The sequence below is a fragment of the Rhinolophus sinicus genome, chromosome 1, assembly GCF_057876585.1.
Source record: "Rhinolophus sinicus isolate RSI-liver-muscle chromosome 1, RSI-T2T, whole genome shotgun sequence".
In the NCBI taxonomy this organism is placed as follows: Eukaryota; Metazoa; Chordata; class Mammalia; order Chiroptera; family Rhinolophidae; genus Rhinolophus; species Rhinolophus sinicus.
In genome coordinates this window covers 19781914-19805166 of record NC_142501.1, presented here as the reverse complement: position 1 = coordinate 19805166, position 23253 = coordinate 19781914, and the positions used below count along the sequence as shown (strand labels likewise).

The 23253-nt window shown below is 36.5% G+C and overlaps 1 protein-coding gene across 1 annotated transcript in view; it reads right to left on the bottom strand.

Annotated features, from left to right (window-relative positions):
- Window positions 1-4330: 4330 nt before the first annotated feature.
- Window positions 4331-23253, bottom strand: part of SLC5A8 (solute carrier family 5 member 8) — a 51454-nt gene continuing 32531 nt past the window's right edge. The window contains exons 10-15 of the mRNA XM_088797303.1: window positions 22568-22635; window positions 16959-17045; window positions 13996-14201; window positions 10858-10961; window positions 8152-8231; window positions 4331-7891 (exon numbers count right to left, since the gene is read on the bottom strand). Coding sequence (XP_088653429.1) covers window positions 7766-7891; window positions 8152-8231; window positions 10858-10961; window positions 13996-14201; window positions 16959-17045; window positions 22568-22635 — 671 coding nt within the window. The 3' untranslated portion in view covers window positions 4331-7765. The remainder of the gene's footprint in view (window positions 7892-8151; window positions 8232-10857; window positions 10962-13995; window positions 14202-16958; window positions 17046-22567; window positions 22636-23253) is intronic.

Genomic DNA, 23253 nt, shown 5'->3' with positions numbered 1-23253 from the left:
CACCCCAAGGCCATAGGCCTGCCCAGACATATCACTCAGCTCTGTATTTAGTGGGGTCTTGGGGCTCGAAGCTCAGTCAGGAAATGGGGCACGGGTTTGATTTTCAAATCTCACAAATCTATGGTGATTTCCTGTGGCCATCCCAGGACCCAGCACATGGAGGAGGATACAGAGACCCTTCCTCAAAGACCCGCAGATCTGTTAACTCTTATCGCTTCCCTCGAAACCTCCCAACATTGGGAATCCATTTCTACTCTAGGGGGTCTGAGAACCTAGCTCTCACCTTCCAAGATATTTTTATCCTTATTAACCTATTTGACACTCAAATGCCAAGAAAACCCTCTTTTCTCTGGTATTGGCTGAAGCATCCTTTTAATGAGTTATAAACATCAAAGACCTGATTATTTGAATGTGAAAAAGAGCCAAGGCGTCAATGGAGTCAAAGGAGCAGGGAGGGCGAAGGTAATTGCTTAAATTTTATGAATCATCTCGCCACTATACTTTCCCCTGAAGCTCCTCACATACCTCTTCTCTGCTAGATTACTGCCCCTATAGACAGCCTCCTTGAGTCAGCCCCTTGCCTTTCCAACAGCATGTGAAACAAGGTATTTCTTGACTCCTACAATTTTTTTTCTTTTCAAAAAAATTTTTTTAATTTTTTAAATTACAGTTGACATACGTTATATTGGTTTCAGGTGTACAACACAATGATTAGACATTATATACCTGATTACGAAGTGATCACCCCAATAAATCTAGTAATCATCTGACATCATACATAGTTATTACAATATTACTGACAATATTCCCTATGCTGTACTTTACATCCCCTTGACTATTACGTAACTGCCAATTTGTACTCATTAAACTCTTCACCTTTTTAACCCACCCCTCAACCCTGCTCCTATCTGGTAACCATCAGTTTGTTCTCTGTGTCTGTAAGTTTGTTTCTGTTTTGTTTGTTCATTTTACTTTTTTAGATTCCACATATAAGTGAAATCACATGGCATTTGTCTTTCTCGGTCTGACTTATTTCACTTAGCGTAATACCCTCTAGGTCCATCCATCCATGGTGTCACAAATGGCAAGATTTCATTCTTTTTTTATGTCTGAGCAATATTCCATTGTATATATGTACCACATCTTCTTTATCCTGTTGTCTTATCAATGGGCACTTAGGTTGCTTCCATATCTTGGCTATTGTAAATAATAGCATTTATTTTTGTCATGGAACATTGCTTGAAACAGGATACAGTTGGATAAACACTGGTGTCGGGGTTTGTCTAGTATCCAGCCCACTATAAGAGCCCCTCTACAATTTCTTGCAACCTTGGCCTTCATATCACTTTTCTCTGAGCCACAGGTCCTCATCTGATACTTTTCCCACTGCGCTGAGAAAGTGAAGAGATGATATGAATATAATGAAGTCAAAGAAATCTGTACAAGGCTGTCATTGAACAGTGCTAATTTCTTTTACCTTCTTGTCCTTTTTCTAAAGACTTTTTTTAAAGATATAGCTAACATACAATATTACATTAGTTTCAGGTGTACACCACAGTTATTCAACATTTCTATACCTAAAGAAGCAATCACCATGATAAGCCCAGCAACCACCTGACACCATACTATGCTATCACAACGCTATTGACTATATTCCCCATGCTGTATATTACACCCTCATGACTTACTTGTTTTATACCTGGAAATTTGGACCTCTTATTCCCCTTCCTCTCCCCCCTCCTTTTAAATGTATCAATTACAGTTGATATTCAATACTATTTTATATTAATTTCAGGTGTACAGCATAGTGGTTAGGCATTTATATAATTTAAGAAGTGATCCCCCTAACTAGTCTAGTACCCACCTGGAACTATATGTAGTTATTACCATATTATTGACTATATTCCCTATGCTTTACTTTACATCTGCATGACTATTTTGTAACCACCAATTTGTACTTCTTAATCCCTTCCTCTTCTTTCACCCATACCCCCAACCCTTCTCCCATCTGGCAAGTATCAAAATGTTTTCTGTATCTATGAGTTTGTTTCTGTTTTGTTTGTTAATGTTTTTCTTAGATTCCACATATAAGCGAAATCACATTGCATCTGTCTTTGTCTGATGTAGTCTCCACTCAGTACAACACTTTCCAGGTCCATTCATGTTGCTGCAGATGGCAAGAACCCATTCCCTTCCATGGCTGAGCAATATTCCATTGTATATACAGTATTACTTCCTCTTTATCCATTCTTCCATCACCAGACACCTAGGCTGCCTCCACATCCTGACCACTGTAAACAATATGCAACAAACATATGGATGCACAGGTCCCCTTGAAGTAACGTTTTGAGTTTCTTCAGATAAATACCCTGAAGTGGGATTACTGGATCCTTCATTGTCTCTTATCATAGCCTTTGTTTTAAAGTCTATTTTGTCTGGTATAAGTATTGATACTCCAGATTTTTTTTTTTCCATGAAATATCTTTTTCCATCTTTTTACTTTCTGTTTGTGTGTGTCATTCAATCTGAAGTGAGTCTCTTGTTGGCAGCATATGTAAACGTTTTGTTTTCTTATCCACTCAACCTTCCTATGTATTTTCATTAGAGTGTTTAATCCATTTACATTGAAAGTAATTGTTGCTAGATATGTAGCTCTTGCCATTTTATTAGTCATAATTTTGTTTTTGTTTTTGTTTTGTTTTTTTGTCTTATAAAGAAGTCCCTCTAACATTCCTTGCAATACTGGTTTGGTGGTGATGAACTCCTTTAGCTTTTTCTTGTCTGGGAAGCTCTTTATCTGTCCTTCCATTTTAAATGATAATCTTGCTGGCTGCTCATGGAGAAAGTGCCTCCAGTTGTGCGTGAGTTGGGTGGGGTGGGGTCCCAGCTGAGTCAGCAGGGTGGAGCAGTGGAGCTTACCAGGCCAATCAGGTTCAGATTTGGCCTGTGGGGGCGGGCTCAACATAGGAAAGATGGCGCCTGCCTGCCAGCTGCATGGGAGAAGTACCTCTCACTGGGAAAATGCTGACTGTCGTCCAGCCCTCCACCTGCAGCCACACACCTCAGTCTGCCCCCAGTACGTCTCCAAAGCCCCCCAGAGTCACCGTTCCTCCACTGGAGCTCAAGGTGAGTGCCTGGAACTGAGTAACCCGGTGCATGGGCCGTTTTAAGAGGATGTCTGTGCTTCTTGCTGCCTTCCATCCCACCCAATGGTAGGAATCCCCACTGTTTTTCATTGCCAGATGTTGTGGGGACTCCTTTTTCAGTACTCAGGACTGGGGAGCCTGGTGTGGGAGCCCAGGGTCCCTTGTTCCTCCAGGGGGAACCTCCGTGGATGAGATATACCTCCTGATTCTCAACCTCCAGAGGGAGGTTTGGGGCCTGTTTGGCGTCTCCACCCTTCCTACCAGTCTCAATGTGGCTTCTTTATATTTTTAGTTATAAGATTCCTGTTTGGCTAGACTTCAGATGGTTATCCAGGTTGATTGTTGTATAATTTAGTTGTAATTTTAATGTGTTCACAGAAGAACTGAGGCACAGTGTTTATCTACTCTGCCATCTTGGATCTCCTGTCCTACCATTTTTTGAATACTTTTCTTTGCCTGGGTGTATTGGATTCCACCCAGCACAGCATTATATAAAAATGCTGTGCACAGCATCAGCTGGAGAGAAATCTATGTATTTATCTGTCTCCTATCTCTTGTCTCTCCACCTCTTTCACCTAGCTCCTTTTTTCTCTCTGTCTATCTCAACTGGCACTATTTTAAACTGCACTGTACTTTTTATGTCTTATTTACTGAAACATGATGTTTCTTATGCTGTCTTAAATGTGTGCATAGGAGGCTTTATCTATCTCTTTATATTTCTCTACTTAAAAATTACATTATACTTTACTTCTATTTAGATTTCAAGTGACTTTTCTCTGTAATTGTCCAGGATACATCACATATAACAAGATGGACGTCATGAACCAGATTAGGAGACATGGAGGACAGGACAATAAGTTGCAACACTTATCTAACAGGAGTTAAAGAGTTACAGAATAGAGAAAATGGGAGCAGGGGTATATTCAAAATGATAATGACTATGAAATTGCCAGTATTAAAGATATTAGTTTCCATTTTCAAATATAGTTACTTAATTACTTAAAATACAATACATTCTTCAGTGACAAAAATTTGCATGTTTATTTGCTTACAATTGTATAATCTATATGTAGTGTGTAGGAAGAGGGTTTTTTTGTGGTAAAGTGGAAAGAACCTTTTGTAAAAGCTGATAGAATTAATTATATTCAATTTGACATTATCCCCCAAGAACAGACAACTGCAAAGACAGTTATAGAGAGTTTAATCAACCAGTTGAAAAATCAGAAATGCAACCATGTTTTCCATTTTAATGTTTAAGTCACTAAAATTTTTTCATAAACAATGGGCAAACAACGTAAGTGTAAAAGTAAATTTTACTGTGACTAAATTTTACTGTGAACTTTTAGTAACTAAATGGTCATGCACTCAGCTGACTCTGTATCAACAATTGTTATTGGAAAAACTCAGAATTTCCTACAAGAATCAACACAGAGAATCACTTCCCCCATCTCAACTCCATCCAGTCCTGTATATCTACATCATAGACAGGCACTCAGTTGTTAACAATAAACTATACTTTCAGGGGTATTTGTAAATAAAACAATATTAGGAAATCTTCATATACATATACTTAATATTTCCTTCATTCTAACATGTGTAAATGTTGGAAATCATGTTGGGAAACAAAATTCTCTTAAGAGTTGTTTTCATAATGACTCCCAATTCTGTAGTCCTTAATATTTTCAAAATGCTATGAAAATATATGGTCATTATTCTACATCATAACATTTTGTATGTTACTGATATTTACTCCTCACCTATGGATGAGAAAGATCAGATAGAAGAGTCATGGCAATTTCCCTAAAGGAACATAATCAGGGTGTGTGACTTCAGGAAAATCTAGATTGCAACCTTACCCACTAGGTTTTCAAACTCAGAATCATTTTTTGTTGTGGAGGAGAGGGCTGCTCTGTGCATCTAGGATGTTTAGCAGCATCCCTGAATTCTATCCACTAGGTGCCAGTAGCACCTCCTCACCAGCTGTAACAACAAACAATGTATCTAGATATTTCTAAATATCCCCTGAGGTGCAAAAGTGCCCCACTGAGAACCATTGGGCTAGAGAAAAAATGATTGCAAAAACAACCAAATAGGTGAATATATATTTATACTGTATCCTATAGGATTTTATATCCTATATATAAAAATTTCATTCTTTATGGAGTGAATATGATTGTTCTATAGCTTTCTTTAAAGTTTACATTCTCTCTATTAGAATAAACCTGTTGATTCCTAAATATATTTTAATGGCACATATTTTTTTTTTTTTTAGAGAAGGAACTATCTCCACATAATTACATTGCAAATTATTAACAGCTCATCTTTTTTTTTTTTTAAGCTAGCAAATGACCTTTGTCTCAAATTTTGAGTAACACTATTTGAAATTTTAAGTAACACTATTTGAGTTAATAAAGTGCTATCTGATCTTCTACACTCACATTATTTCTGTGAGGTAGGTAGTGTTTAGTGTTATGTTCCATCATTAGAGGAGATTAAGGATAAAATCAAGGTGATACAATTTGTCAGTGGCAAAATAAAAATCGAACAACTTTTCCCTCCTGTTAGGATTGTTGTGATTGAAAATAATTAAGAACATTAGATTATTTAATTTACATGATAATATAGTAACATTTTACCTCTATTTGATTTTACCCAAAGATTTAGATAAAGTAAGTAATTTTTAATAATTAATAACATCACTTGGATTTCTTATGCATTCTATGTGGCACTCGTATATAAAGTAAAATATAAATAGTTCCTACTATCACAAAGGTATACTTTGTTAAAAGAAAATGGACAAGAATGGAAGTACTATATCTCTCATTAACAATACATTGCAAAACCTCTTCACAGTAAGATAAGAGAAAAAAATTATTTAAATAACCTGATTTTGATTTTCAAAATTGAAGAATTCTACACACTTGTGCATTTAGAATTATTAAATAAATAACAATAGTTCAAATCACACTCACATAAAACAAATAAGACTGTATTTTCCTATTCATTAAAAAATTATAGCTTTACAAAGTTTGATGTATGCTTATAAATATATTAATTAAAAAATAACATCTATACATATATGAAATCTATGAATACATTGTTAATTTAAATATCATATGTATCTCTTTGCTTTAGATAAATGCTACTCCCTATTTTTTATTGCTTAATGTTTTCAATTGGCAACCTCTAAATATACAGAGCATGCTTACCTAAATATCAGAAAATAAGTAAAATAAAATATTTTAATGTACCTAAATTTTCTGAAATTACTATTTTAAAACATTATAAAGCTAAAAAAAATCCTAAACATCTAATGTGGGTACTGTAGGAAAAAAAGTTATTGTTAAAAGCTTTACCAAACTCTTAGCTAGAAACATAGCAAAATAAAAATTAAAAAAAAAAAATAAACTTTGAGACTGCTACTTGAAATTTTAAAACATGAAACAAAGCATATATTTAATATTTCCAATATATTAAAGAAAAATAGTAGTGTTAGCCTATGTAATTTAGATCTCTAACTAGATGAATATAGAATTCAAGATTTCTAAGTATATATACCATTAAATTTAATTAATTGCAAAGTAGTTGACATTCAAAAATTTAACTTAATAGCATTCAATGTCATCATCTAACTCTAATCATGTAAACATTCTTGGATCATCAAATCCATGAGTACCCATGTTGAAAGTAATTTAGTCAGTATCAGGCTCATGGGTGTTTATAATTCATAGGCTGGGGCTTAGTGAACCAGGATATTGGTTAGCATGATTCAAATGGGGTGTCTTAAGATATATATATGCAAGCCCAAGACAATAAACAGGAAATTAGAAAGGTAAGCAAAGGTAACGTGCACAATAAAATCAAAGTTGATGGGTCAGAAACAAGGAATGCAGATAAGAACGAGAGTCTGAGAAAAGTAATACAAGCAGCCAGTGGCCAGGAACTCTAGATACCAAGCAAAAGGCACAAGAATAGACACACAGAACCAAGAACTTGATCATTGGGCCTATGCTCTGTCCCAAACAGGATAGTTCTTGATTATCACCCTCCTGAGCCAGAATTGGTTCCAAGGCTAATATGTGCCCTGGGCTGATAGGGGTCGATGAGAAACAAAGATATACATAAAACAGACCTGTCACCTCATTGCTCCTTAAGACTAGAGTATGTAGTAGTACTGAGAAAAGCTCTATTTAACATTCATTATGATTTTGACAAACCCCAAAATTTACATGCTAGCACCAAAGGCATGGAAAATATTTTTAAGAATGCCTGAATTTAAGAATATGCTTTTGACCATCAAGTATGCGTGTACGTATTAGCTTTTCAACACATATGCAGTCATAAGTTCCATAGCTTTCACATCTACAACTTTATGGTAAAAAACCAGAAGTAAATGTTGATGTGGAAATACTTAACTCCAGAGTAGCACTGATTAATGAGTGCAGTTAAGTGAAAAAAATCAGGACTTTGAAAGTCAGGGCTTTAACAAAAATGTATCCCCCGAAAGTACCCCCCAAAACACTTACGATAGAACAAAAAAAATCTAAACCTGATCCAATTGTCTTAGAAAACATATAAAACTGGCACACTGTGTAAGATCATCTAGCATCACAGCTGCTTCACAAATGAGTCCCATCGATCTTGCCACTTTGATCTGTGAAGTTCAATTCAATGTGGTTGAAAGCAGGATTATCAGTTCCACCGTCTTCTATCGGATGGGACTTATAGCTTAAAACGTGTTTCTTCTAAAAGAAAATGTTAACATGGTGATTACAAAAAAATATATATTCATTCAGGCACTTCTAAATAATTGTTACTACTGCTTTTCTTTCACTAAATCAGCTTTGTAGTCTATGGAGGGAGAGATGTACAACAAAAATAGATCATCAAACAGGGCGAATACCTTCCTCGTCCATCAGAGTTCAAAAGTCTGAAGACCAACTAGTAGTCTATCTAGGTGATAAAAGCAGTCTTACTAATTTGAGGAAAAAGAAAGCTAACTTACTTTCTTAAAAATGTCAAAATTGGATAAAACATCCTCTTTGGTCAATAGAAATCTGTGGTCTATGTTTTGTTTTCTTCCTCCTGAAAAACATATAAATTATTTACATTGTTAAAAAGAGAACTAGAACCACCCAGGGACAGTCCATCATACAGGCATTTAACTTGTACACATTCAACTCTATGTGCTCATAAAACTCAAAGAGAATGTGAATCTTCTAAATAGTGCTGGAGACTTAGCCCACTATTTCCCTTCCTTCATTCAGTCTCACATTCTACAAGGCTCTCACTATGATAAACCTGAGTTCAGTGTTTAAAAATAAATGCAAACCAACTAGTGTCATCTGGCCCAATGCTGGTAGGAAAACTGGTTCAAAAGCATTCTTCATGATCTACCAATAAAACATCAAACCATATGCCTCTGTTTCAGATGGTAGAGTTGCCTTTCCCCAATTTGGTGGCCATGAATGTAGATGTGCGAGAAGAAATGCAAGAAATTATGAATTGTTGAATAAATTATTTAAATGAAAATCAATATGGTGATTGGTGTTTGATCCAATTCCTCTTACCTAATGTTTTGCTTTATAAAAAATATTCTTTGGTTTGGTGTTTTATTTGTGGATCAAAGAGGATGCTTTCAAAACCGTGTGGTTCTCAAACTACCTCTACCCAAATCACCTAGGAGATGTACTAGCAGGTCCCTGGACTCCAACCTGGATTAACCCAGTTAGAACCTTGGGGGTGGGGCCACTGAATCTTGAATTTTACCAAATTTCCAAACTGATTATTATGTCCTCTAATGTTTGAGAACCACAAGTTTAGTAAAAAATACTAGACTTAATTATGGGAGCCTATGCTGTCCTAGAGATAGGATCAACTGTAAATTAATTGACTCAACATTGTTGAATGCCTACATGTGCTAGAGACCCTACTAGGTGTTCTAGAGGAAGAGATGAATAAAACAGTCACTGCACTCACAGTCTAACTAGCTCACAGTCTACTTAGGGAATTATTTACCCTACTTTTCTGATGAAGAGCTACACGCATGGTGCACAGTACATGGTTAAGTAAAGCTGAAATGCCCACCAAGTCTGTCTGGCCTGAATTCTTAGATTCTTAGTATCCTATGGTAGATTTTAAAATATATTTCCCAAGGAGTGCCAGGATTTTACATTTCCAGATTTTTTTCCAATGTGCTCACTGCTGCTGTGGAGTGGGAGTAAGTCATTTATGAAATTCATAAAATTGAAGTGTTTTTTATCACTGCATGCCTGCTCACCTAGAAAAAGCATTACTTTTTAAAACACAATATATGGTTGTATATGGTTATCAGAATCAAAGCATTTAAGGGGGAAAAAAAGGAGTACTCTAATAGCCCATTCTTAAAGAAAAACAAAAAATGGGTGAATAAGGACCAACGGTCAAATAGTACAAGAAGATTGGTTAGGAGTATTCCAGATCTGAACAATTGGGTTACTGGTGAGAAAAGTTTAAAATCTTCCTTAAAATATATCACAATAGATAAGAGAATAAACCTACTATGCTGGTCATTTTATTTATGAGAAAAAGCACTATCCTTTTTGAAAAGAAAGAGAATAGTTTAAAACAACTGAGAGGTAACAAATAGCTACAGACTTTATTATAAATGTATAATAAATATAATTAATATAATGATGGATATAATTATATTATCACCAGTAATTATTAACATAATTCATTAATTATAAATACAAGTGTCAGAAGTTTGAAAGACAGTGCTGTCCAGGTGCCAAAACACAATGATTGATAGCTGGATTCCTTAAAGTGTCACAGTGCTGATAGCTTTGTAGCATAAGGCACACCAAGATATCACACATACTTGGACAAAGTGTAAGACTTCTAACTAGTTATTACCCATCTGAGAAAGAGGACAGTGGAAATGCCTTCTCCTAGTTTGGTTCCTACGGATGTCCACGTGGGAGGGAATGTACAAAATTAGAGAGCCCAACACTTTTCACAAACTCCACACTACTACCCTGATCTGAGCCACTGGGACCGCTCACCTGGATTCCTGCAATAGCCTTCTACCTGCCCTCCTTCCCTTATAGACTATTCTCAAGATGGGCTCAGAGTGCTCCTTTGAGAATTATTGGAAAAGTAATTGAAAAAGTATCCCATGTAGTAGACCTAAAAGACACAAAGATGGAAAATTGGAGAGAAAAGATAAGAAAATTAGAACGGTCTAAAAACTCAAACATTTGACTAATAGGAGTTTCCAGAAAGAGAAAATTAGAAAATGGCAGGAAATCACAAAAGAAATAATGCAGGAAAATGCCCTCAAACTGAAGGACCTGGGCCTTCAGATTCATAGGACCCCAATGAGGGCCTAGGACAAAGCAGCCACTGTGAAATGGGTCACGTGCGAAGGTCAACAGGTAGCATGCATTCCCATTCTCAACAGCAACATGGTAAGCTAGAAGAGCTGGTGCAGTGTCATGACGCAAGAGCATGAATTGTTGGCAAAAAGTTCAGGTCATGTAACTTTTTCACGCAGCCTTTTCAGCACTTCCAAATAGTAATCTTGGTTAACTGTTTGTCCAGGTGGTACACATTCATAATGATTGGACCCTCTGGTAGCGAAAAAGGTTAGGCACATTGTTGCAATAAGTTTGAGACCTTAATTGTTAGACCTCATAGAGGTAAATACAGCAATAGTAGTGTTTATAGTTACCTGTTGGTAGACTGATAAGCATTCCCACGAATAATGTTACCAAGGTTCCAAGAGCGCTGAAGTATAGATAGGAAATAGAATACCAGTTATCCATCAGTGGAGTCCTAAGAGAGAGCAGAAGCAGAACCATAAGATTTCATGTAATGCTACTAGCAACTAAGAGTATGTGTCAATAATCCTCATGGCAGTGTCAAAATACAATACTTAATAATGTTTTAAATGGCATAATCTGCTATCCTAATTTTTTCTTATTGGATCAGGTCAAGGTCTTAACCTTGACCATATACTATAATACTAAATGTCCATGTGTATTCCTTCAAGTCTGCTTTATGTGCCATGCATGGTTCTTGTCATTGGAAAGTCTACCATAAACAAGGTAGATAAGACTCCTGCCCTCATAAAGTTTACATTCTAATGGGGAGAGAAATACAATAAACAAGTAAACTAATAAATATAATAATTTCCACTGATGGAAAGTGCTATACGGAAAATAAAGCAAGGTAGTGTGGCATTAACAGGGTGGAAAGAAGGAACTACACTCTAATATGGAGTCAGGGAAAGCCTGTGTGAAGAAGGGACATTTACCTGAGATCGGAATAAGAAAAGTTCTTACCAAAGCGTCCTAGAGAGAAGTAAACACCAGCTGACCAAAGCACAGTGCACAAGTACTGGGAACTTAAAAAATAAAAACTCAATCTGGGTCACTGACACCCAGAAGCTAGGCAACCAAAGGGTATCTTACTTCATCTTCAGCTGTGTTGTTCCCTCCTCTTGTACACTAGCGATACTGAACTACGACATTGAATTACATATGGTTTCCTACGGTGCCATCTGGCTTTGGGCCTTCATGCCTTTGCATACGTTGCTTTTCCATTTCGCAATCTACATTCCTCCTTCCTTTTGTCCCTCTGCCCAACCTTGATCACCTGATGAACTCCTGCTCATGTAATACTCCTCTAAGAAGGTTTCCTTGACTCCACCCAGGAATAATTAGGCTCTTCCTCCTCCTGGCTCCCAGGATGGCCTATGAATACCACTTATCACAAAAAATTGTTTATTTTCTTGTCTAACTTTCCTCCTGGTCATTTTCTGTGACCAGGAATGATTTTCCAGACCTTCTCTCTCTAGCCAAACTCTGCATTCTTCAAGTAGTACTACGTCTCTCGTGCTAACCTGCACTCCATCTTTGTTTATATTCATTCTATTAACAATTATGTATCAAGTATTTATTAGCTATTTACCATGTGCTAGTTATTATACTTATCGTGTTTATTGAGTTAATTGTTTTGTGTATATTGACACATTCTCTCCAGCTAAATTATAATTTCCTGTAAGGCAGGAACCACAGAGAATGGGAGGGGAAGACTTTCCATGAGTATTGTATAAACAGCCAGCCCAGGACTGAGTACGGAGTTCATGCTCAAAAGCTCTTGTTTATTAGCTATTTTATAAATAAGCTAACATATAAAAGTGATTATTATGGTACCAGGCACACGGTAAACCTCAGCTAATCTATTTGTTTCAGGAATCCAAATAACAATTTTGTCTTAGATTCTTAAATTAAAAGAGACATTTACACAATCAGGACAAATGCTGAGTAAAACTGTGAAACAAGCACATCCTGAATTCTGCCCATTTGCTCTTCCATTAATCTTTTCTCCCCTTCTGACTCTCCCTAATGACTTCCTGACATTCGTGTTAGTGCTTTCATGCTTGTCCAGACTGCTCCCTGCATTTCCTTACCCCTCTCCCCATAGCAGCGCACCTAGTCAAACCTCCCCCAAATATGCTCCAGGGTCTGGAACGACTTTTCTCTCTCCCCATACAGCGTTTACCAGCCTTGAATCCCCACCAGCAAGCATTCTCATAGTTGAAATCCCTGCAGGACATGAACCACTAATAATAATTGTCACATTTCTTCTCTCAGGAGTGTGTCCATTTTAAGAGGGAGGTACTATGTCTTGACCCAAAGGGAATGATTCTCTAATGGTTTCATTCTAGGCAAGCTGGAACCGGGGCAATACTTTGGGGACAGTGGCCTTATTTTGCATTCCTTGGACATAACTATGGCGTTTATGCTTTAAGGCCCGACATTTATACAGTTGACTCTCGAACAACATGGGGGATGGGGCGCCAACCCCACCCCCCGCACAGTAGAAAATCTGCATGTAACTTTTGATTCCCCCAAAACTTAACTACTAATAGCCTACTGTTGACCCGAGGCCTTAACAATAACATAAACAATTGATGAACACATATTTCGTATGTTACATATATTATATACTGTATCTTACAATAAAGTAAACTAGCGAAAAGAAGATGTTATTAAGAAAATCAAAGGAAAAGAAACTATATTTACAGTACTGTACATATTCATTGAAAAAAATCCATATATGAGTGGACCCACACAGTTCAAACTAGAGTTGTTCAAACTTATACCCACTAAAGAAAGCCTTGCTCTTACATCCACTATACAATTAAACACTCATCTACCAACAGGTCTATATCATTTCATGAAATCAGACATCAGTATTGAAAAGCTCCAAAGTGTACTACTGCATACTGAAAACTCTAGCAGAAAGATCACAGGTACAACTCATTGCTTGTTCTCTAAAGATTTGGAATCTTTAAAATTAAACAAATAGCAATTTCCAACATATTTAGATAATTGCAGCTTTTAGTTAGTAAGGCTATGCAAGCAATGTTTCTTTTATAACTGAGCTTTTCATTTTGTTAGGTTGGTACAAAAATAATTGCGGTTTAAAAGGTTAAAAATAATTGCAAAAACCGCAATTACTTTTGCACCAACCTAATAAAAGTTTTTGAGTTGACAAAGACAAGTTTTCATTCGACTAGAACTGGTGTTTGGTAGCATTTACCCATAATGGAATTTTGTTATTGTTGTTACCATTGAAGTCTTCTCTGGATCTGTAGGTGAGGCAGAAGTTTCTATTGAAGTTAAGAAAATATGCCATTTTTTGCTATTTCTAAACCAAATATTATAGCCAGAAAGCCACATGGACTTTGCTCATTTCAGAATTAGGTAAAATCACAGGGCTGCAGGTAAGACAAAAATTAACTAGGGTTCTCTACCTGTCGTACACATATTTTTAAATATGACATCATAAAGCTTAATACCTTTCAGCACTGTGTCCTTGAAAAGCACTGGTAGAAAACGGCACTTCTGTGGTTGACATCCAATCTGTCCCATTGTGTGTGGTATTACAGCCGTAAGTTTCAAGGCTTAGTGGCATACTTCTCTCAGGAAGCAGAGGATAAATTTGAGCTCCAATTCCAACCCAGAAAGAAATGACAAATCCAGCCAGCACACCAGTAAGTGCTCCCTGCAAAACAAGAGTGTTTTTAAAAGGAAAATAACACAGCTTGCTTTGAGATGGAAATTAACATTAGAAGGTCAAAATCAACATGGTCTAAGCCAAATTTATCAGCTTCCCTCCTAAAACTATTGCCCTTCGAAAGACCCTGCCTCTTGTCAAGGGCAGCATGGACCCCTGCTCCCTCAGCCCAGAGCCATGGGGACTCTGTAATCCCATCCCCTTTTTCATATCCCTATCTAGCCAATCACCAATTCCTGCCCATCTTTCTTTTCACATGTCTCATACTTCCATCCCTTCTACTCTGTTTGATGGCCAGCCCTCTGTTCTGGCCTCGTCATCTCTTCACACCCAAATAACTACAATGCTCCTGTAGTTGACTCCAGACCAATTGTTCCCTCTATTTGTATTTAATCTGTGAACAGATGGCATGTCATATGAGCAACAGACTACGAAGAAGAAAGCACACACAGAGTTTATTCCTATACTTAACAACATACATGACTGTAACTGTGCTGCAGAGTAATTAGGGCGAAAATAGCAAGCAGTTTTCACAAGTGACGGCAACAATGCATACAACCAAACCAAATATTTCCAAAGATAAATGGAGACATCCTCTCTGAAGATATTTGGCTTCCCAATCTGTGGAAGACTTACTTGGGTCCCCTGCTTGTGCTTTTTACCAGTGATTCAGGTGCTCTGCCAGCCCTTGAATGATATAAGCTCTAATTCCAAATGATGAGGACAAAAGCAAAGCAAAACACAAAAAAGGAGCTGTGAAGCCCCTTCCTCTGTGGTGGAATTTCCCCCCTTTCTCTAAGAATAATGATCAGATAGCGATAGCGGAGCTTGTCCCTTGGGCTCCACATAGAGAGGAGGGGGACAATATCTGCAGTAAGGGGGAAACATAAGCAAAATCATGGGGTAGAAACAAACAAACAAACAAACAAACAGCGTGTTGGTGGAAGAATGAGAAGGCTACTGAACAGATCAGAGGATTTATATTGGGAACAAAGACTGTGAGCTCTTTCCTTAAGCTGTGAGCCCCTGAAAGCAGAATTAGGTTTCCTTAATTTTGAGGCCCCAGCACTTAGCATCGCGCTGGGCATATTGTAAGCACACGACAAATACTTTTGAACATTATGAGGTTGGAATAGTAGGGTGACCAGCTGTTGACAGGCCAGATTTGCTTAGCCTTAGCACTGTACATGACTTGGTCAAGGGTACATAAAATTACAAAACCCACGAGGGCAGAAATGTTCAGTGCGCTCTACTCCCAGGATAGTTCTAGGCCCGTGAATATTCACTGAACGAATGAATGATTGAATGCGAGGCAGGGAAGGAAGGAAGAAAAGAGGGAGGATAAAAAGCAAAGGAAGGAAAGGATGGAAGGAGAGAAAGAAGGAGGGAGAGAGGGAAGGAGAGAGTGAGAAAAGCAGGAAGTCCACTCCAAGGTAAGGGTAGATATTCCCCTAGTGAAAAATGTGGATATAGTAAAAAGAGGTACTTCCCCTTTTATAAAAATAGTAATCTTACTTCCCTGAAAAAGTGCATGTTGGACCTAGTCATCTACAGTTGTTCTGGAGGCAACTCATGGTGGAAATAAATGTCAAAAACCAAAAGTCAGTCTTTTTAAAATTTTTCATGCACTCAACAAATCACTATGCATTTCATAATACAAAGAGTCAAATCAAAGCTTTAACATTCTGAGGTAGGCACAAACTACTCTCTCATTATAATCAATTTCTACCAAACTAGCTTTTTGTATGATACTTCATTGAGAATTATTATTTTTTAATGTTTATTGGGGTGACAATTGTTAGTAAAGTGACATAGTTTCAGGTGTACAGTTCTGTATTACATCATCTATAAATCACGCTGTGTGTTCACCACCCAGAGTCAGTTCTCTTTCCACCACCATATATTAGATCCTTTTTACCCTTATTAGTAATAATAATGACATAAAGCCCATATTAGTATTTGCCTTACTAATTCTTAATGCATTATGAGGAAAATGGAATCCTATATGTAAAGTCATAGCTCTATGGTTATTCTACATTTGTCTGAAAAAACCATATACGTTAGCAGTTTTTCCTAAACTTCATCTTATAGCAGGCCTGAACCAATGGACTTTCTTCTGACTTTCAGAGAAATAATTTCAATTTCATTTATTCCAAACAAAATTTAGTTCTTTGAAATACAGATATATCTTTGTAGAAGAACAGAGATATGCCCTCTTTTGGATACTATTCCCAACTATCATCACCCCTTTAGGGCTAGAACCATGTTGTTGGAGATATAGCTTTAAATATGAAGAGCAGAAACTTTCTAGCCAAATTGGTGAGTTCTCATTGCTACTCTTTGCTGTATTCTGGATATTCACAGGTATCCTCAGTTCTATTGCCCTTAAATCTCTCAAATATGAGGCTGGCAATCTCCTTCTTTAAATGCTAATGATTAATTTTCAAGAAGGGCACAAAGATAAATGCACAAGAAATGTTGCCCTTTAGCTATATTGTGAATATTTGAAATAGCACTATATTGTTCCGACAGTTTCTATTTAGCTGCATACATGCAGGGTCCCAGTGCATAGTACTTCATTGTACACCCCAGCCAAGTCGATATGAGTAATTTAAGTCATTGAGACAAGTCACTAATGACAGATATCATAGGAACTACATCTTTACAAGTGAGGAAAAAAAAATGGTACAGCTGTTACTGTATTTGAGAAAGCAAGCTTTATACATATTCATTCTTTGTACTTACAATTGAGTTGGCGAAGGGAACCAAAATGCCCAAAGTAAACAAGCCCAGAAGTGGTCCACCGACCATGCCAAATATGCTGAGTGCTGCCTACGAAAATGGTAAAAAGTCAGCAATTAGGAATGTCGAATCCAAAGTTAAAGTGTTTCCAATTAATTTCATTAGGATGAGGATTTAATGTCTCTGGCCTCCTCCTGAAAAACATGGCAGTCTTGTCACTGGTGAAGAGATCGTTAGAACTTGGAAGCTTTTGCTTCTTAGTCTCAAGTATCTATATGATCTTTCAGGTACCCTTAAGAAGGGCAGTAAAATGTAAGGAAGCTGGAACATCATGAGACAATGGGAGCACCTACATGAATGCTTAAGTCAAGAGTGATTACCACTCTTCCGGGCCTTGTTCTCGCAGAAGTTAATAATCAATCACATCATTCTTTTGTGCTTTGATAGTCTCAACACCTCCTCCTCGGCAGGTACTTCCTCCACTGAAGTCTTGAACCCTCTACATCACCCATGAGGGTTGGAATCAACTTCTTCCAAACTCCTGTCAATGTTGATATTTTGACCTCCTCCCATGAATCACAAATGTTTTTAATGGCATAAAGAATGGTGAATCCTTTCCAGAAGGTTTTCCATTTACTTTGCTCAGATCCACCCAAGAAATCACTATCTATGGTATTTATCACCTTACAAAATGTATTTCTTCAATAGTAAGATTAGAAAGTCAAAATTACTCCTTGATTAATGGGCTATAGAATGAATGTTGTATTGGCAGGCAGGAAAACATTAATCTTGTAAATCTCCATCAGAGGTCTGGGGTGACCAGGTGCATTGTCAGTAGTAGTAATATTTTGAAAGGGATCTCTTTCTCTGAGCAGTGGTCTCATCTCAACAGTGGGATTAAAATATTCAGTAAATCATGTTGTAAACGTATGTGCTGTCATCCAGGCTTTGCTGCTCCATTTATATAGCACAGGCAGAGTAGATTTAGCATAATTCTTAAGACCCTTAGGATTTGGGGAATAGTAAGTGAGTATTAGCTTCAACTTAGTCACCAGCTACATTTTCCTCTAACAAGAGAGTCAGCCTGTCTTTAGAAGCTTTGAAGCCAGGCACTGACTTCTCCTCTCTAGCTATCTATCATTTCTATTATATTGTCATCTCTTTCCAATATAAGGCATTTCAGCTACACTAAGAATCTCTTGGTTAGTGTAGCCACCTTCAACATGTAGCTAGATCTTCTGGAAAACTTGCTGCAGCTTCTACATCAGCACTTGCTGCTTCTCATAACTTTCATGCTTTGGAGAAGGCTTCTTTCCTTAAGCCTCATAAACTAACATCTGCTAGCTTCAAACTTTTTTCTGCAGCTTCCTCATCTCTCTCAGCCTTCATTAAAGTGAGAAGAGTTAGGGCCTTTCTATGGATTAGACTTTGGCTTAAGGAAAGTTGTGGCTGGTTTGATTTTTCTCCAGACCACTAAAAATCTTCTCCATATCAGCATATCATGTGTTCAGTGGAGTAGCACTTTTAATTATCTTCAAGAATTTTTCCTGTGCATTCACAACTCAGCTAACTGGGGCAAGAGGCCCAGTTTTCGGCTTATCTTGGCTTTCCATATGCCTTCCTCACTAAAATTAATAATATCTAGGTTTTGATTTAAAGTTAGAGATGTGCAACTCTTCCTTTCACTTAAACACTTAGAGGACACTGTAGTGTTATTAAGTGGCCTAATTTCAATATTGTTGTGTCTCAGGGAATAGGGCAGCCTGAGTAGAGGGAAAAAGATGAAGGAGCGACTGGTCAGTGGAACAGTCAGAACACACGCTTTTATTGATTACGTTTGCCATATTACATGCGCACAATTTGTGGCGCCCCAAAACAAAATAGTAACATCAACAATCACTGATCACAGATCACCATAACAAATATAATAATGGAAACGTTTTAAATATTGAAAGAATTACTAAAATGTGACAGAGACATGAAATGAGCAAATGCTGTTGGAAAAAATGCTGCTGATAGACTTGCTTGAATTAAAATCATACAAAATGTATGTTTTCTGACCACATTGAAATGAAATGAAATCAATAGCAGAAAGATAACATAAAAATCTCCAAACACTTGGAAACTAAATAACATACTTTTAAATAAGCCATCGGTCAAAATGACATCTCAAAGAAAACTTGAAAATACAAATTAAAAAGGAAATACAAAAAGTTGTGGGACACATCTAAACCATTGCTGAGAGTAAACTTTTTAGCAATAAGTATACACATTATAAAAAAGGAAAACTCTCAAATCAGTAATCTAAGGTTCTAGTTCAAACAGAGCAAAATAAACCCAAGGCAATCAGAAGGAAGAAAATAATAAAGATAAAAGCAAAAGTCAATGGTTGAAAACAAACAAAAAAAACCCAGAAAATCAATGAAATAAGGTGCTAGTTCTTTGAAAATATCAATGAAATTAAGATGCCTCTAGCAAGACGAGAGAGAGAGAGAGAGAGAGAGCGAGAGCGAGAGCGAGAGCGAGAGAGAGAGAGAGAGAGAGAAGACAAAATTACCAGCATTAGAAATGAAACGGGTTATCACTATAGACACTGCAGACAAAAAAAGGATAATAAGGGAATGAATAATTCTCCACACATAAATTTGGCAACTTAGATGAAATAGACTAATTCCTTGAAAACACAAACTACCACAATTCATCCATTATGAAACATAATTTGAATAGCTCTATAACTATTAAGGTAATTGATTTCATAATTTTAAATCACCACAAAATGAAATCTCCAGGTTTAGATGGTTTCACTAGAGAATTCTACCAAATATTTAAAGAATAATTAACACCAATTTTACACAATCTCTTCCAGAAAATAAGAGAGACTTTTCCCAATTTATATTATAAAGTGAGTATGACTCTGACACCAAAATCAGACAAAGACAGTGGAAACACACATGCACACACATAACGCACAAAAACAAAAAAAGCAAAAAATCCCTGCAGATGAATATTTTTCATAAATATAAATACAATAATCCTTAACAAAGTATTAGAAAATAGAATTCAGCAATATAGAAAAATAGCTATACTCCATGACCAAGTGAAGTTGATTCCAGGTAGGCAAGGCCAATTCAACATTTGAACATCAATCAATATAAGCTACCATATCAACAGGCTAAAAAAGAAAATCATATGATTAGATCAATTGATGCATAAAAAGTATTTGACAAAATTCAACACTCATTCATAATAAAAACTCTCAGAAAAATAGAAATAGAGGAGAGTTTCCCTAACTTAGTGAAGTGCATGAACCAAACACCTATAGCTAACATTGTACTTAAGAGTGAAAGACTGAATACTTTCTCCACTCAGATTGGGAAACAGGGCAAGGATTACACTCTCACCACTCTTATTCAACATGATGTGGAAGCCGAAGCCAGTGCAATAAGAAAATAAGAGGTATAGAAACAGATTGGAAAGAAAAAATAAAACTGTCCCTATTTGAAGATACCATGATTATGTATGTGGAAAATCCCAAGAACTAATAGGTAAATTCAGCAAGATCACAGGATATAAGATAAATACAGAAAAATCAATTGTATTTCTATATATTACTGAACACATGGGCATGGGCATCAACACTAAAAATACAATACCATTTACAATCATTCAAAAATGAAATGCTTAGGTGTAAATCAAACTAAATATATACAGGACTAGTATAATGAAAATTGCACAACGGTGATGGAAAAAATCAGAGAATATAAATAAATGGACAGATCTACTATGGATTAAAAGTTTCAGCATAGTAAAGATACAATTTCTCCAAACTGATACACAGGTTTAATCATAATCCTATCAAATTTTAGAAAGATTTTTAGATATGGAGATTATTCTAAACTTCATATAGGGAGGGAAAGGAACTAGAATATCTAAACAATTTTGAAATGTAAGAATAAAGTAGAAAAACTCAGTCTTCCTGAATTCAAGACTTATTATAAAACTATGGTAATCAAGACTACGGTATTACCAAAGGATAGACACATCGATCAATGGAGTAGAACATAGAATCCAGAAATAGTCCACATAAATATGCCCAAATGATTTTTGACAAAAGGTGCAAAGTCAATTCAATGGAAGAAAGATAGCCTTTTCAACAAGTGGTACTGGAGCAATCTGATATCCATGAGGGAGAGGAGGGAAGAATGTCAACCTAAGTCTCACACTTTACACAAAAATTAACTCTAAATGGATCACAGACATAATTATAAAATGTAAAATTCTGAAACTTTTAGAAAAGAAACATAAGAGAAAATCTTCAAGAGCTGGGGCAAGGCAAAGAGTTCTTAGACTTGACATCAAAAGCGTGATCCATAAGAAAACAACTTAATAAATTGGATTTATTCAAAATAAAAATAACTTTTGCTCTGTAAAAGACCCTGTCAACAGGGTGAAAAGATAAGTTACAAAGTGAAAAATATATTTGTAAACCACATGTCTGACAAAGAGCTCTTATCTAGAACATATAGAAAACACTCAAAACTCAACAGTAAAAATAACAAACAATTCAATGAGAACATGAGCAAAAGATAAGCGATATTCTATGAAAGAAGGTATACAGTTGGTAAATGACTGAAAAAAATGTTTAACATCATCAGCCATTAGGGAAATGCAAATTAATACCACAATGAGATATCACTACACACCTATCTGAATGGCCAAAATAAAAACTAGAGATATTACTAAATGCTGGAAAGGATGTTAAGAAACTGGACCATTCATACATGTTAATGGTATAAAAATGGTGCAGTCACTCTGGAAAATAGTTTACCAGTTTTCTTTAAAGGTAAAAATGCAACCGCCACTCAGCAATTACACTCTTGGGCATTTATTCCGGAGAAATGAAGACTTAAGTTCACACAAAAACCCATACATGAATGCTTATAGTAGATTTATTCATAGTAGCACAATACTGGAAACAACCCAAATGTCCCTTCAACAAGTGAGTGGTTAAAAAAAAACTGTAGCACATCCATACCAAAGAATACTATGCAACAATAAAGAGGAACCAACTGTCAATACACACAACAACCTGGATGAATTCCAGAGAATTATGCCGAGTGAAAAAAGCCAATCTCAAAAAGTTATGTACTATATGATTCCAGTTATATAACATTCTTGACATGACAAAATTATAGAACTGGAGAACAAATTAGTGATTGCCATAGGTTAAGGAGGAAGTCAGGGCAGGAGAGAAGTGGGTGTGGCTATAAAAGGGCGATATGAGGGATTCTTGTGGTGATGGAAATGTTCCATCTCTTGTCAATATCCTGGTTGCAATGGTGTACTATTCTTTTGTGAGATGTTATTGAGGGAAACCAGGTAACAAGTATATGAGATCTCTGTATTACTATTTCTTACAATTGCATGTAAGTTTATAGTTATCTCAAAATAGAAAGTTAAAGCAAAGTTTTAAGAATTTAGTCCTCTGTTCCTTGCTATGTCTATGTGTAGATATATATAAAGAGAAGTCTGGAAAGATGGTCACATCAACATTAAACATGAAAAGAAGAATTTAGTGATTATGACTCAAAGTTTTGAGGGTCAACTCTTACCTGTAACAAACCTCCCATTAGCGATGCCAGTGCAGCCATTCCAATACACAGGACTCCAAACAGCACACCTAAATGGGTGACATAAAAGCCAGCGTAAAGTCTAGATCCAGAGGATTAGAATTCTCAATAGAATAAGCTACCACACCTTGGATTCAAAGTGAATAACATGACTGTGGTAAAGAATGACCATGTACGTCAGAGCCAGCAAAAGAGGAGGGGGAGGGGTGTTTTCCTACAGGATCAGCAATGTGTAAAGAGGTAAGAAAACCCTGATATTGTGTCCAAGGATTAATTACAACATCAGGTTATATAAGAATCCCTAGAATTAACTCTAAGGATTTTAATGCGAAGAACTATTGTTATTCATCTAATTCTCCATCAACATTTTTTTTATAAAGGAAGGCTCAGGTCTCTGTTTTCCGTTTGGGAAAAATAGGACACAATTCAGCTCTGCTCTGCACAACATTGGTGGGGTAGGAGAGTAATAAACATGGGGAATTAGAGTCTTCTGACTGTAAGTGTTCATTTCTCCTGGAAAGTGTCAATCCCCACCAGGATATGGTCTCGGACCATTAGCCCTCTCATAATCTCCATCAACAGACCCAACCTTTCCTGTTAAACTAGAAAAGAAAGGCAGCTTCAAGACGAGTGCTTCTACTAAATTGTTTCCCCCAAAGTTGTTTATA